Raw genomic sequence first — 16,452 nt, 5'->3', positions numbered from 1 at the left:
GTTATCATGTCTTATTGCAATTTTAATATGAATTTTTTAATAGTATTAAAAGCCCTATTTTAACAACATCCATTACAGTTTATTATATCTCCAATAAAACGCATTTTCCACAGATTTATATTAATTTATAATCGATTTATTTAACCTCAACTTTGAAATTCATTTCGCATGGCTTAACTTGGTTTTCACAGACGTTCAGGTATTACGTAAAACAGACATATAGTTACTACATACAGAGATATATGTATGTACGGTACACATAACAGTAAGAGCACATACACTGCAAAATACTCTAACAACATTTAACATTATGTACATAATTAGCTACTCCATAGAAACGTAGTGGAAAGTCATTCGTAAAATAAATGCGCAAAACTCCTAATCTCTAGGTATATCCTGTCACTATCCAACTAATTGATCTAGATCCGATAGAATTTGACAACTTTTCCGCCTGGATGCGAGGCGGGACAGAGAACTAATGAGAGCTGAAAGTACTTAACGTAAAAGCTTTGACTTGCGAGTATTTGCTAAGAGGGCTGTGTGGGTGGAAGCCTAGTCCTGACCCGTCTCCCGCCTTGACTGATCCTTCTCCATCTCTGCCCTGGTTGGAGGTCAACTTTCGGCACTGGTTGCCAGCAGGGAGGGCGACGAGTTGGTTAGTCCAGGAACTGTGGTGACAGTCGCTTGCGGAGCGGGAGGCGGCGAGGGGGTGGGAGTGGGTGAGGATGCTACCGAGGAGGCCGTGGATGAGGTGGCCTTAGGGGCATGCGGCTGGAAGAGGTGGAACAGGTTGGAATGCTGCATGAAGTTTCCCACTGAACGCAGCGGACTGAAGAAGTGCTCCGGGGGAGGGTGGGGCGGTTGTGGTTGCTGCGAGGAGGGCTCTCTGGGCTCGCTATGATCCTCGTGGCCAGTTCTTCCTTTGGCGATGGCATTACAATTGCAGGATCTGCTCTTCTTAAGCGAGCTCCTGGTTAATGCTGTGCCTTTCCGATACTTGGGCTTGTGTCCTGCCACTCCAGGGCTTGCTTCGCTGTCGATGACAAAGACTCCTGCATCCTGGGACTGTGCTGGAGTGGATACTGGTAGGCAGTGTGCACTGTTGGAGTTTCCAGCAAAGAGCTTGGCGCGAAGCAAGGCTGGCAGCGGTCCATTAATGGGCGAAGTCTGGATGGAGAGAGGTCTGTCTGGCTTGTGCTCCGAATCTGTGATTAATTCCTCGAGAGTTCCCACTGGCCTGGAATCGGTGTCGTCGGACCGAAGCTTTTCCCTCATCACCAAAGCCAGGGAGCGTCGCAGTTCCTCAGGATCCACCCCATGCTGTGTTGTGGAGTTTGGCGGTACAAAGACGTCCTCGAATTCCAGATCATCATCGTCCTCATACTCATCCTCATCCTGACTAAAGCTGTAGTTGTGGTTGTCGTACGAGGCGGACGGAAGGGAGTTGTTGGCCGGAGGTGGTGCTGGTGGCACCGTGGAGCTGCTATTCCGCTCGCTGCTGTGCTGCGAGGCGGGGGCTGGAGAGGGAAACTCATAGCTGGTCTCGCCCACTTCCGCACCACTGGAGGCCTCTACAATGTTCCACATCTCCCGTTCAATATCCGTAGTGACAGAAGCCACGGCGGCCACTGTTTGGTTGATGTTGTTGAAACAGGGGGAGACGACTCCGCATTTCGGCAGGAGCTGCGAGTTCTTTAGGGCCTCCTGTTGCTGCCTCAGCCAGATGGGGGAATCTAAAATGGAGTGAAGTAACCAGGTTAGCATGTTTTGGAAGGGACCACAGGTTCGGTCGCGCACTCACACTCACCCACATAGAGGCGCGGCTGCGTGGAGCGCATATTGGAGTCCATCGACTGCAGTCTGTGCTGACTGGCCATCGAAAACCGGTGTATAGCCTCCGCCTGCTGGTCGATATCCACGCCCATCATGCGCAGCAGTAGGTTCTTCAACGCCGCTCGGAAATCCTTGAGGTGATAGGCATACAGAACTGGATTAACAGCCGAGTTCAAGTGGGACAGGATTATGCAAAATAGGGTTAGCTTGGGGTGCACATAACAGTCCGGACAGAAGGCCTTGATGCAGTTGATCGTATAGAGCGGAATCCAGCAGATCATGAAGAAGAGCACTATGATGGACAGGTTCTGGGTGGCCTTGACATCCCGTTTCCGGGCTGCGCCTAACACCCTCAGCATTGTTCCGGCATGCCCACCTCGGCCAGGAGCAGCCGTAACTTGCACGGCAGCTGCCGAGGAACGCCGACTAAGATCGGAGGCGGGATTCATGGTCACAATCTGTCGAACCTAAGAGTGTAGTTTAAATATAACATATTTTTGGTAAAAAATTAAATTAATTTTACAAACCTGTTTTATAATCACTCGATAGATATGAGTGTAGAAAGCCAACATCAGCAGGGCCGGAGTAATAATGGTGGCAAAGTACAGGAAGACCAGATAGTCGTAGTCCATCACCTCGACGAAGAGACACTCCTGGTTGTGGCCAACATCCTTGTTGTGCCAGCCGAAAAGTGGCAGGAAGCCCACTATGGTCCCAGCCACCCAGCACATCGAGATGATGACTGCAATGGAAGACGAATCGGCGATTAGTCAGGGGCCAGCAACCTACGAAGCCCGTCAAAAAGCATCTCCCCCAGGATATTGTGGCACTGGCCACTGAACCCCATCGAACTGCAACGACCCCAGCTGTCAGTGGCTTGGAATGTGGCAAATGACGCAAATAACGACACTCTTAATCACTTGGCTCAACTGGAACATATTTGTGCCTGTTGCAGAGCGTATAGTTCGTTGCAGCAAATTGAATTCGATAAAAAAAGAAGGATTTCCTCTACAAAGTACAAGGTTTATAACGTTGTTCGGAAATAAAATAAAGTTATTATCAAGCCAGCGACTAATGAGGTCATATGAGGTTATAGTTTTCATTTATATTTTATCACAATCGTAGGAACCTTAGCTTAGCTGGGATTCCCCATTTTCTAATTATAAAACTAGGGACAGTTTTATAAAAACAATGGCCATCCAGAAGCTATTATGCCTCTGCTATTGAATACTGGTTGAGAACTTTTAATATTTTCCATTTCAACCAAGCTGCCATCTGTTCAATTGCTGCCCGGAAGAGTTATGCCTTTTGTTTTGGCCAAGCCACAACTCAAACATGGCCGATAGGAGGTGGAGGATAACAATGTGCCGCATATTAGCCTGAAAGAGTCATTAGCATTCCAGCCACAAAGGCGCAAGGCGAAACAATGGTCACAATAAAGCTAAGGGATGCATAGAAAAAGAGAATCCGTTCAAAGTGTGCTATCTGAGGACAGCTTAAAGAATTAAATCCCAAGCCATACCATTTAAAAAAATACTTACAAATCGCCGTTCGAGTGCGCACATTCCTGGAGTAGGCCATCGGATAGAGGATGGCCCAGTAGCGATCCACGGACACGGCCACCAGGCAGAATATTGATATAGTGCACAGGACTACTAGGAGTGAGACGGTGAAGAGGCAGGCGTGAAGATTTCGCGGCAGCCCGATCGATGCCAAGATGGCAAAAGGAACTCCCAGACTGCCCACCAGGAAATCAGCCATGGCCAAGGATACTATGTAGTAGTTGGTGCGCCGCCGCAGCTTTCGCTCTCGTCGGAACACAATGATCACCAGGACATTGCCGATGATGCTGACAATGGCCACAAGAACCTCGAAGACGGTGTAGGGGACATTCAGTTCGGAGCTGGGGCTATCGGAATCCTTGTGCTCCTTGCTCGTGGCAGCGGCATGGACCGGTACCAGTGGGACGTTGTAGGTAAAATCGGTGATTGATAAATATCGAATTTCTTGCATTTTGATTGGTTTGTTTATCTATGTATATATCTGTGTTCTTGAACCGATCGAGTATTTGAGGGGCTGATGCCTCCGAGCTTAATTGATGGGCGGAGTGAGATATTCAAGGAGTGGTGAACGAACTTCAATTAAATTGTCCGCTGGCGTGTGAAATTCTTAATTGACTCGAGGTGGCCGTGGCAGTAGCAGCGATAGTAATAACACATGCTGCGCATTGCGTATACGCCATGTCCGCCGCCCTGTTCTGCGGTTGCTCCTTTTTTTCACTTTTGTTCTGGCTTTTTGCTTTCGCTTTTGTTGTTCTTGCTTTCTATGTTTGTTTTTCTACTATCGTTGTTTTTATTGTTGTTGTCACACGAGCTGTGAATTGTAGTTAGCTGGAAAAAAGGGAAAACTTAATCATCATTCGGCACGTTTGTCACACACAAGCAGGGGTAAGCTTAATTGTAGCAATTTTTTAGTGTAATAAATTGATAAATATTTGCCGAAAAAAATAGATGTCCAACACAGGGAGCAGATATCGATAACGTGGCAACAAGCCACACAGCACAAAAGCCGCCCTTGATAATCCAGAAGACCCTATTTCACGGTGAAACCCATCAGATCCAGGATGTCCTTAAAGTATGCTCAAGGATTACATTGAAAAACACAGAGGCCAACTTGAATGGGGTTTATGGTGATGGGTTATTGGGTGATACACCCTATATATCTATTTATCTATCAGTAGTAGGCGAAGTAGTTATCTCCTTCGGCAGCCGCAAATACAAAGCTCTAAAAGCAAACAAGACCGGAGAGCAGCAAAATCAATTGCCAGACAATCAAACGTGTTGCTGCGGAACAGACCAGAAAAAATATAAAAAAGAACAAAGGGGATGGACTGTAACCCACACAAAAGCCAGACACCCCATAAATAAAAGAGCATCATGGACTTGGAGAAAAAATTATTGAGAAATGTATAGACACACAGTACACAATATTGCTTTATGTCTTAAAGACTTGGAAGGATAGAAAGGACTGCTAAAGATTAACTTCTGGCTTGAGTAAAAAATAAATTATTAAAGAAAGATACATTTGTAGCTACTTATTTTTTTTTACTAGTGTATCAGGACTATTTCTTTAAGCAAGTTGCTTATTTAACGCAACTTGAGCGGACAGCGAGCTTGCTGGAAGGACTGGGATTTTTCCTGCAGGAAGTTGCAGCAAGACATCAAAAGTGTGTGTACTTTCACCGGAATCCTTCACGCCAAAGTTAAAGTCCCAAAAGGTGGAGAATGAAAAAAATAAAAAAGGAAATGACTGCTCAATCGAGTGTTTTGGCGGCAAGAGTGCATCCATCAAGCCATGACAACAATTCGCGGAACATGAAAACGTTTTCCATTTAATTGGCCCACCTTTACGCCACTCGCGATTCATCAACTGAAAAGTGAAAGCAAAAGCCAGCCAAGGCAGGGGGCAGACCTGGTTATTTTACTTCATCAAGTAAGAGCCCTAAGTGCTCTTGCCAGGCCAAGTAACCTAGACCGTGGTAAGGGCTTGTCGAATTAACGCCGTTATTTAGCCAGCTCTTATGGGAGACACCCACTTATTGCCCAACTTATTGGCTATGGAATTTATGCTGACCGTCGGAGAGCTGGCGGGGCGGTAAGGGGCTCCCGAAGGACTACGATTGCGTGCCTGGTTCCGAGGGTCGACATTTGGAGCAGGTCGATTGGCTTAATTGCCTTTTGCCTAATTAATTCAATCGCAAAGTGGGGCGAAGGAAACTCCTTCGCGGACACAAAAAATAGCCAGCAACAGGCAGCGACATTTGCATTTCCATTTCCATTTCCATTGGCAATCGCATTCCCATTCCCATTCCCATTTCTACTTCCATAGCCATTTGAGTTAAAAAACTCAATCAACAAATGGCACAACAATTGGCCGATTTAATTAATTTGGCAAACACAATTAGCGATCGTGGCCATGGAGGGCGTGAGGCCAATTCCAAAGTGTCGCCCTGAGAGGAAAGCCGTGGGTCAGTGCACCTGACACCTAGACATTCAAAGAGAAGCACTGGAAAAAACCAGAAAAGTCTGGGGTAATATATGGTTTTATTTTTTTATTTGTTTTATCTTTTTCGTCGAGTGTATTCATGATATATTTGAATACGTTTGGAAAATTTTATGACACGCTGCGAATGACAAGCCAGAGCTCAATCACGATTCGCCACTGAAGCTCTAACTCATAATTTGAATGGCCCTCTAGGACAAGCTTATGGAATGCGTAGCTGGTGGGGTGTGGAACGTGACTAGGAACCGAAATCTATATAGAGGTTTTAAGTGGCCCATAGAAGCGACACTGCTCCAGTTCAAGGCACACCAGCTCCTTTCACAGATCGCATTACTCATACGCCCCGTGTTCGGTGCCTTGCTTGCAAGTGTTCAAACTTTTCGCTCATTTTTCAGGCTCATGTATGGGGGAAGGAGGATAAGATTTGGCCAGATACGTTTTCCTTTTAGCCACTCTTCACCCTTCCCATGTTTGAGCTGTAAGTGCAGGGGCTGTCAAAATCAGTTGGCATTAAGTTTATTACCATGTCGCCATCGAATTGGCCACATTCTTGGCCTCGCTAGCGGAATAACAGCCAGAAAACTGTTTCCAGCTGGCTGCATCTGCACACAGCTCTTTGACTAAATGCACTTAAAAAAGAGTAAAATTCATTTATGATTTAAAGGAAAACAGTATATATTTGTTGACTTGAGTCGCTATAACTTTAAGCCATTTATAATAATTTTGTTTCAGTTTTTTAACATTTTCTTGTATTTTCTTCGTCTGTAATCTGGCCAACGGAGCTGCTTGCCAGCTGATAAAGTGCGTTTCTATTACACGACGCTATCTAAGAGGGGGCGCTGAAAAATGACGGCGGTGATAACGAAGGAAGGACCAAGGACCCTTCGTCCTGCAACCAAAGTTGAACTGCTGATAGCTGGGAACTTGTGCAGTAAACACGTTCTCCATCTGCTGGCGCTATTTTGGCTCAAATTCTAATATACCATCCTGCGGCTGCTTGAACTTTAAGCCAGCACTCCATTTTTATTTCATACCAGAATTTTATCCTGGGCCATTTGTCTTCGTTGCGTTTTTTCTGCGTGGTCATCCTGCCTCACTTCACACGTTTAATTACGGCAAAACGAGAAGCTGCAACTGCAGGACCCAGGCAGTCTCCATATCCTTCGGCAATGATACGCAATTTTTTCCGGCTTTGAAGAACTGGCAAATTAATTGGCGGAAACTTTTTCTTGCCAAGCCGAGTTGATTGCACTTTGCATAGTACTTTTGTAATTGAGATTCCTTCCAAATGGTGGGAAATTCATCAGTGGCAGTGTAATACGTATATATCTATAGATTCCTGCTTTATCTGGCTGTGAATGAAAGTACGAGAATATCTTTGTAGTTGATGGAGTGGGACAATAAATAGCTCAAATCTTCACACGTCACCCGGAGGCTTATCGGCCAGTCGGCATTGCCAATATCGAAATCCGTGGCATTAACTGTCGGCTCGATTGCCCGATTCCAGTCTGGATTGCATTATCATTGCACGTTGACATCACGTGCGGTATGTAGATACATGTTTAATGTCTAAATATTGCAACTGGAATTAAATGATCTATCTCATATTTCGCATACTAGTGCGAAGTTCTTAAAATATTATTGTGTATTTTTTTTTTTGGGGAATAACTATTCCTGGCTCAGGAATGATTTCGTTCTATTGTCTACGGAGCACATGTGACGAGCTTCCCATGTCAGAGGACTGGCATGTTGATAGATAACTATACTATGTAGTAGGGGCATGGTCTGGCAGATAAATATGCCAGGCCAGCAAAAGTCCCTGGGTGAATAATCGTTCTGCTACTGCCAGAAACAGTGGTACAAAAGGAGGACCCCTTTTTATGAAGTAAATGTTGAAATCATAGCAAGTGTTATAGAGTTTTATATATCTTAGTTTTGAAATATTTGTTAAGTGAATTTTAAATATTGTTTAGCTTGCTTTCCATTTTTTTTTATAGTTACCATTCCACTGTCTATTTTGGAGTTTAGCGGGATATGTTCCAAATCGGTAACTATATGACAGAGACACGAGTAAAGTCCAGCGGCTACCGCATTGCCCAGTGACTATAGATATAGTCATTGTGACTGACAATGATATAACCTGTCCTCTGCCCCCTTCGGCCATCGGTTTCGTCCTGAGGTAAGCAATTTCTGGCAAAAACCAGAGATCAGCTTTTCGGCCCGCTTATCGTCTGGGGGCCACGTTCTTTCCTATTTCCTATTTTTGGGCCTGGTGTAAACATGTGAGTAAATTGTACGTAATTAAATGTTATGAGTTTGTTATCTCCGTTTGTTGTTTTCGTTTTCGGTTTCGTTTTCGATGCTTTTTTCGGGACAGGTCCCAGGCTGTCTCCCAATTATTTTCTGGCCGTATGTGGGACACAGAGATCCCGCTTTTGGGGACGGGAGAGACCCTGGTCAGTCAAATCAATCAAGCTGTGGCTTCCCCACCTTGTTCTTTTGTTTCCCCTCTGGAATATTTCACAATATACATGGCATTATGCCCGTCAACGCTGCGTATGCGTAATAATTCATACGACTCTGTATTCCCCAGATGCAGCCCCGCTACAACAACAGCTGCCATCTTAATTTCATTTTCTATTTCAGTTGAAACCATAAAGGAGCCACCCGAAATGCCCGTCCTGCCCCTCCCCAAGGACCTCATTTTTGACCCCATCCCCTCGGTTTCTCTCTTTCTTATTTTTTGTGACCCGCCTTGTTTGCCTTGCTGGCCCATTAAGAGGTCCTGTGATTGAATTCGGCTTACGCATGAAGAGTCAGAAAGAGTCAGCAGCCGAATCCATCAGCTGCCCCTTTCCGCTTTCCCTTTGGGGAAGTGGCAAAAGTTTTAAAGCCGCTTAAGACGTCCGCTGCCAAGGACAAACGACAGGATTCAAGTCCTGGCTTTGCATAAGCACTTGGTGGCAGTCTTTTTATTCTGCTTTAAAGGGGTTAACATCTAGGAACCGGCCTAGACGACACTGGATGACAAATATTTATGGATCCAATAAGGATTCTATTGATATTTGCTTGTTCTGACCAGGCTTGGCAGATTGGCATTTCATTGTCAACACGGAATGCCCCATCTCCGTTGAACAGCATCCCTGCTCACACTCGCATCCTTGTCGAGGATGGCGGCGACAGGACACACATCCACATCGTTTCGTCGTTTGCATTTCTGTTGATTTTGGCGCAATGACACGCAGCTCGTTACAGTTGCCGGCTCACTGGTCCTAGCCAGTTGTCGGTGGGTCCTTCCGACCCGTTGACCCTCGTCCCTAGATCCCTGGCGAGGATTTGCGCAGCAATTCTTTCGGGTCCCATGTCTATGTGGCTTCGTGCTAACAGCTTACACTCAAGGAAAAACAATTGTTTATTTAAATGTTAATTTTTAGGAGTTTTTAGCTCTCAGCTAGTAGTTAGTAGCTCTAATATTTTAGGACTTACGTTTAAAGTTTAATGCTTATTAGTCATTAACTTTGCAATTTATCTTAGTCTTAGTAAGACTTGTAATGTTTTATAACAATAGAGTTCCACAATCTCCATGTGTATTTCAACTACGCATTCCAAGTGTCATCACAGGATACCAGGATGAGGATAAATGTCGACAAAAAATGGGAAAAAGAGAGTCAGGAAGGTATTCGAATGAGTGTTAATGCCGTATTATCCTCTGCCAAGGTTTGAAGAACCTGCAGGACCAACTGGAAAGTTTTCGAGCTACTTTTGCGAGTTTAGCCAGTTGTCCTATCATGGCCGGCAGTTAAATTTAATTACACTGCCCCAAAAGATGACCTCCTACTCAATGGCCTGAAACCGGAGTCGTGGGAGGAGCCGTAGGCCTTCGCTAATGATGTGTGTAGATGTTTATTAGTGCCGTCGGCGACGTGACCATCGGGCCCCATCCATTATCCTTTCGCCTGAAAGAGGAACTTGGCCAACAAGTGGCTTCTTGGCACTTTCTTGAAACTTAATAACTTGGCATTCGCCCTGAACTCAAAGTTGGCTTAGCGTCGTCTTAGCCGCCTCGGACCGAAGTTGCTCATTTCCGGCGGATGTGATTCGCATTGTCTCTACAAAGTTGCACATAAATTAATGCAGGCTGCGTGCCGAGAGCCCCCACCCTGGCCCTCCAAGGCAGCAATAGTGGTCAGACCCCCCACTAATTCTCAGCCATTAAAAATACTTTTTAATGCCTCGGGAATTTGCATTTAAACGATCTCAGCTTCTGCTTACCGAGCCCGACCCATATCGGTAATGGTAAAAAAATTAAGCGTTTGGGGATGCGCTGTTATAAAAATAAAATAAGAATTTATTAGATTCCGATTCCCCTTTCGATTTGTTTTCAGCACGCACTCGTCCATTTACGGAGGCTTGTGACGTCGGAGGCAGAAAGGATTGTCGCGTGCCGACGTGCATCTGGTCAGGTAAGCCAAGTTCTTCTCGGGTTTGAATGTAGCTTTAATAGCAAAAACAACACATTCGAAATTACTTCTAAACAGCTATTTAAATTTTATATTTCTTTCTTTTAGAAAAAGTATATAAGTATATTTTTTATTTTATTCTTAAGATAAATGCAAATGTTCTTTGTATTTTCAAGAAATAATTAAGCATGGCATGTATTATAATAAGAACTTAGAACTTTAAGTAAATTAAATTGTCATTTTCTTATTTATTTGTTTACGCTTATTTTTTAAACTTCAAGACCTGAGTAAAATTTAAATGAATTTTAACAATATTTCATAACAGGGACTGACTGTTTTCTAATACTCTTGATTTATGTATTCTTGTCAACCTCTTACAATATTTAAGATGTTCACAGTTTAGTTTAAATTCTAAGAACACTGGCCTGAAGTTTAGAAGCCATTACTCATAGGTATGGCTATAATAATATTTTTAATAGAAATTTAACTTTACAAAGACCGATTTTCCGCATTTTTAGCATTTGTAAATAAAAATATTTATCAAGAATACTGTTTGTTATGATCGAATTCACCTCCCAATTCATCAATCTGAATCATCAATTAGTACAAGTTCACCTGGCCGGGTGGCTAATGACTTAAACCAACAATCGGTGTTCGGTTCTGATCTCCAGAGACTCGAGGGTGCCAAAAGGGAGAATTATCACTTGGAGCGTTTGGCGAGATGACTCTGCTGCCGCTGTTCTGGCGGTTCAATTCGAGCATAATTAATGCAAAGCCCAAAGCAGCAGCGTGGCCCAGTGCCGAACTTGTTAATTATGCAAGCAGACAAATGTCATAACTGACCAGCTGACTGAACCTGAACCCCAGCCGCAATTAATGTGCATTCTCATGGCGACTGTTGGATTGCCATTTGCACAGTACATTGAGTACTATCCTCCCTCACGTGCATGCCGGCCCTGAATCATGCCCCGATGCTCTGTTCTATTTTGGTATTATGTAAAATATTTTTCAAAAAATAATAATTTCTCATAAGACTGCGAGTGGGCGGCAGTGGCGGACTGCGGAAATAAAATTGGAAAATGGGGCGGGTCTCTGGCAATCCACTCTATAAGACTCTATGTATCAGCAATGGTAATGACCTCACACAGGGCCATCAGTTGAGTGAAGTAATCCACGACTGAAAGCAACATCTGCAATATGAATGTTTATTCGCAAATGGCGAACGAAAGCAGGAAACCGGAGCCGGACCCGCACTGATCAATGCAAATTTAATGCAATTGGAATATGTTTCGTGCCCCGTGGGAGTTCCACCTTCAGTGTCCTCTCCATCCTGCCCCTGCAACTGCAACTGTTGCTCTAAATCGCCATGAATTCAAGGCAGGATAAATGTAATTGGACGGGAGTGTGAGCTTGGACACATAACTGGGGAACAATGCAAGGACAATGCGATGGTGATTGTGAATAGGGATGAATGCTATGCCGAAGGGCGTGTATTTCATCGAATTTTTACAGGCGGAGAAAAGACTTTAGGGATTTCAAAGCATGATTTAATTTCTGTTAATGGTTCAAGAAGTACTTAAATAAAGAAATCTTCAAAATGTTAGTCCCAATACAGCTATGACTTAAAGGACAAAAATGTGATAAATATCCCTCATATGAATATGGGATACCTTTGCTTCCTTGCTTCAGGAAAAGGACTAAATTGGCCATCAATTGGTGTCCACTCAATTGCTCCGCCCTCCTCTCCGGGTCACGTAACTCTTGAGCTTTATCATCGGGTTGTAAAAGCTGCCATAAAGGCAGCCATTAAATGGCCAAGTGATGTCAACATTAGGTGAGCAGAGCCCACCCCCTGTCCAGGCCACCTCGTGTCACACCGCACACACGTGGGTCGAACTCATCCACTGGGATTTGCAATATGTCGCCAGCATATTCATCGCACCACCCCCGTTCGCCCCTTTTGACGAGGGGCTGCTGTCAAAATATTGACAATCGGTCTTTAGTCGGCGTCAAGGTCAACTGCACATTAACTGCAGGCAGCCAAGGACACTCTTGCCTAATGCTGTGGCGCGAGTGGGGGCGGGGCGACAGGCTTAGGGCGTGGCCGAATTTGGCCGTAAATCTGCGACACTTTCGGTCCAGCTCTGCGTAGCGAGTTTGCGGAGGGAATTAGCGGGCGATTATCTTCTAATTGGATGCTAATTCCCACTCGCAACCCACTTATGCATGTAAATGTATGGGCGTACTACGTAGGTAGCTTTCCTTCGGGCCCTCTCAGTTCCGGCGAGGGCAAGGGGAGCTGCTAAAATCGTCAAGTGTTTGCCGCTGCGTGACTTACTTTAAATTCGGATAATCGAATCGAAATCAGATTTGGCCAGCCTGGGCTATTGACTTTGGGCCAATTTCTGTGGGCCAATCGCCTTCGTCGCGGCTTGGGTTTTGGCAAGTCGGCTGACGTTGTTGTGCGCCAGCCGGAATATTTATAGAAGAAATTGGGATGGAAACACATGATTGGTGAGTGTCAGGCGGTGCCAGGAGCAGGCTAATGAATCTATCTCTGGACCAGAAGCTCTCGGCTGGCTGCACACGTTCCTCCTCCCAGCGGGCCAAAGGGTCCCAGCCAAATGAGCAAACGGCGGGAGACCCAGACCTTCGAGACGTGCCAGAAATATTCACTCGATTACTTGGAGAACAGAACAAAACTATTTAATATACATCCCATAATAGTCGCTCCAGTATTAAAGAAAGATAAATTAGGGCATTGACACAATTATAAATAAATATTATTATCTGATGAATAATAATGAAGTTTCCGAGTGAACCCTGCTCATTGTAAGGGGGTAAGTTGTATTGTAAGAACTAATCATTTGCAAACAAATGCAATCTTGTAATGTGGGGTAATATTTGCAAGCGGGTCTTGACTCATGCCCGTCTTGAATTATCACTCGATCCAAGTGAAAGTTCAGCGAAAGGGTGCGTTTATCGGCTGGAAGTCCAGATAAAAAGATACACATTCCCAAACCCCAAGTGGAATGTGCCTTCTTGGCTGGCGAATGCAATTGTGTCCGAATGCATTTGGAGGCTTAACCGGAAACTTTTAATTTAATTAATTTATACACAAAGGCGCAATCAAGAGCACTGCTGACTTGGACGGGTTGAAGGGCCGGAAGGGAGTGCAGGGTGTTTGGGGGCAGCGGGACTATGCGAATTGCGGTTACAAGCGCCGTGTGCATCTGATAGATAGATAGATACTTTCTACCTCCCACCGGCCGCCCGTCGAGATAAAGCGCTTTGATGTTCACTTGCTCTGCTCGGTTCATTTCGCATTGCGCTCAGTAATTTCGTTTCGTTTCATTTCGTTTCGGTTGGAGGGCAATTCCAAAAAAAATCCGCCGTAATTCCGAAGCCTCTGCCCGCCAGATAAATCTTCCTAGAAGGCGGACAGAGTCTTGCCTGCAGAATGTAAACTAAGTACTGTTGTCTTTGGGCCTTTTGTAGCAACAGGTGAAGTCTGTTTATTGATGCACTCATTGCGCTAATTTGTTTGTTCTCGGGATGATTTAATGGCCAACCCGCTGACAGGGTCAAGGGTGGATTGGCTATTTGGACGGGATATGCGAATGGATATATGATTGCCCAGATGGACACTGGCCGGATGTGGCCGTTATCAATTAGCCATCAATACCATAACGGCCATAAACAGGATACGCGATACATGCAACAGGTTGGGGGCTTCCCCTTTCTCGGAAGCAAATATAATGAGCTGGATGCGAGGGCAGCATAAACTTTATTTTCTTTGTTGGTGTCCGAATTTTATTGATTTTCGGGCGGGGAGCGGTGTAACGGACAAACTAACATATGTCGAATGCCCCGAGCATAAATAAATTATTTAGAGCGGCCATAAAGGCCAGTCGCGAGAATTGTTAGTCCAAACACTCAAGTTACCTGTTCGAGGATCGATGGAAAAGTTGGGCGGCTGAAGTTGCGGAGAAGGAGGAGCCACAGGTGGCTCTCTACTGAAGAAACACCAACACTGGCCCAGATCGGAGTGTCTGCGAGCTGACAATCGCCAATCACCTGAAGCGCCTTGATAATCTTTCTCTTATTTTTTTTAAATAATTTTTATTTAATTTTTGCCCGTCGAGACGCTAATTCAATTGACACTTATTTTCGACTTCGATGGTAATAATAATAATAAAAAAACTGGATGGAAAACTTTTCGTGGCTTATTTAGTTTGGCATATCATTGAGACAAAGCACAGGCACACACACCCCAACACATACACTGGATTTGTTTATTAATTTATTTGTTGGGCTAGCCGAAATATAAATTAAAATTTCGATTTCGCTTTGATTTTCGAGTCTGCGTTTGCGATTGCGGTTCCGGATATGCGAAATTCTTCCGCGCTGGCCAACGCTCGACGGCAAAATGCGCGAAGCGTTCGCACGGACTTGAACTGCGAGGCGAATCGGTTGGGAATCGGACTGCGAATCGGGCTTTGGCTTCGGTTTTTGGATTCGGATTCGGATTTATCATCGGGTCGCCAGGCCCCCAAGCCACCCACTAAACACTATCCCAACCACCCACCTCCACCACAAACGCCTGTTGAGCGAGTTGGATTTTTCGCTGGAAAAGCGTGGTGAGTTGCCAACACAGACCGCTGCAGTTCTACGGCTGCCATTGAAAATGGCTCTCCGTCCGGAAATAACCCTAAAAGTAAAAATAAAATTGGCTTGCTTTTATACTTTATTGGCCTATATGACTATATGACTTATGGCTGCTGTACAGATTTCTATATAAATTTACAGAGAAAAAGATTAAAACTAAAACTTGTAAAGGAATATTTTCTAATATTTATATTTTATAATTAATAGTTTCTTTCTTGCTTGGAATTTTGATAAATTAAAGGGCTTGGGTTTTATTATATTTATGAATAAATTACTGTCATCATTCAATTCCAAAATGGCCTTTAAAATATTGTCTTGATTTTTAAAATAAATTTTAATTTTTGTAAAATAAATGTGAGATTTCTTTGAATGTTTTCTTTTGGCAGCCAATAAAAATCTCTTTTACATGCCCAGGGACACATACGGCGGGACCCATAATTGAGACGTAAACCGGAATGTGCGATAAATATTTCTCGGCGGTTCTTTGACTAAACTAATGAATTTGAGTGGCCGCAAGAATTGACGGCGCTCTCAATCAATCGACTCATTGAAATTGATGGCCAGCTGGTTGATCCTTGGCATTGGAGTATGTGGTGCAAGCGAGAGGGGAGAGGCACAAGGGGGCAGGGCACTGAAGGGGGGTTGGCTAGAGGGTGGGGACTAGAGGGTAACGAGGCGGATGTGCCCAAGAGCACGCAACCCCCGTAATAATCGTTTGGCCAAAATCAATTTGTGCGACTTTGTTGCTTTATGGGCTGCCATCTCAGTGAGCTCCCCTGTTCGGCCCGACCCGACTCACCCCCTCCCGCTGCCATATCAGCTTGTTAGCAGTTCATCAAAATTGTTTGCCGCATATTAATTGTCAATGGTGGCTATTGGTGTTGTTGTACTCCCAGCCACAGTGCTACTGTTTCGCGGAGTACGATCGAATTGTACGAGTATCGTTATTAATGCCCCCATCTACCCTCCGCGAATATCGTTTTATTGACATTTGGTGCACGTGACCAGCCTGCAGAGATGTTTGTCTACTGCTAACCAAATAGTCTCTGGCTTTTAATGTGCAAACAAACAGAGTTGAAAACGAAATCGATTGTAGCGATTGCTGTGGCGGAGTGGTCTGGCTGTATGATGCTCGTTGCAGCCCATGCGGCGTATACGTAATAAAGCTAAATGCTCGTTCTGACGACTCATTTGTAAGATTTGTGGGCCTCTGGGTGGCACCCACCCACGTGTTGGCCATTTGCACGTCCATTTTGGGATCTACAAGGAGACTGGTTCTCAAAAGCTACAAAGTTTTATAACCAGAGGAATTCTAATAAATTCTAAAATGGTCTTGAAGACTAGGAAATAGTAAATGAAACAGCTTTCCCCACTTTGTTGTGTGGTGTAAAGCTTTAATTTACTTTAAAGGTTTGTGTCCAACATAGCG

At 44.6% G+C, this 16,452-nt stretch overlaps 1 protein-coding gene across 2 annotated transcripts; it reads right to left on the bottom strand.

Annotated features, from left to right (window-relative positions):
• Nucleotides 1-114: 114 nt before the first annotated feature.
• AdoR (Adenosine receptor) lies at nt 115-14,787 on the bottom strand. 2 transcript variants are annotated; one of them, XM_017236350.3, is made up of 5 exons: nt 14,301-14,787; nt 3,375-4,223; nt 2,361-2,575; nt 1,802-2,300; nt 115-1,733 (listed from the first exon to the last, which is right to left on the bottom strand). In XM_017236350.3, exons 2-5 carry the CDS (start codon nt 3,844-3,846, stop codon nt 613-615), a joined length of 2,307 nt encoding a protein of 768 aa, XP_017091839.2. In that variant the 5' UTR covers nt 3,847-4,223; nt 14,301-14,787; the 3' UTR covers nt 115-612. The 2 variants fall into 2 exon arrangements, with proteins under 2 accessions (XP_017091839.2, XP_017091840.2); XM_017236351.3 differs by having other exon boundaries at nt 1,808-2,300.
• Nucleotides 14,788-16,452: the final 1,665 nt, after the last annotated feature.

The sequence above is a fragment of the Drosophila bipectinata genome, chromosome 3R (genome assembly GCF_030179905.1).
Source record: "Drosophila bipectinata strain 14024-0381.07 chromosome 3R, DbipHiC1v2, whole genome shotgun sequence".
NCBI classification, from domain to species: Eukaryota; Metazoa; Arthropoda; class Insecta; order Diptera; family Drosophilidae; genus Drosophila; species Drosophila bipectinata.
Note: the sequence above shows the minus strand (reverse complement) of the source record. Positions and strands in the feature narration are given on the sequence as shown.

Coding starts and splice junctions, on each gene's coding strand:
- AdoR (XM_017236350.3), bottom strand. CDS start 3,846: ATGCAAGAAATTCGATATTTATCAATCACCGATTTTACCTACAACGTC. Junction 2,576..3,374: donor GCGCACTCGAACGGCGATTT/GTAAGTATTTTT, acceptor CTTCCATTGCAG/TCATCATCTCGATGTGCTGG. Junction 1,734..1,801: donor GCGCCTCTATGTGGGTGAGT/GTGAGTGCGCGA, acceptor ACTCCATTTTAG/ATTCCCCCATCTGGCTGAGG.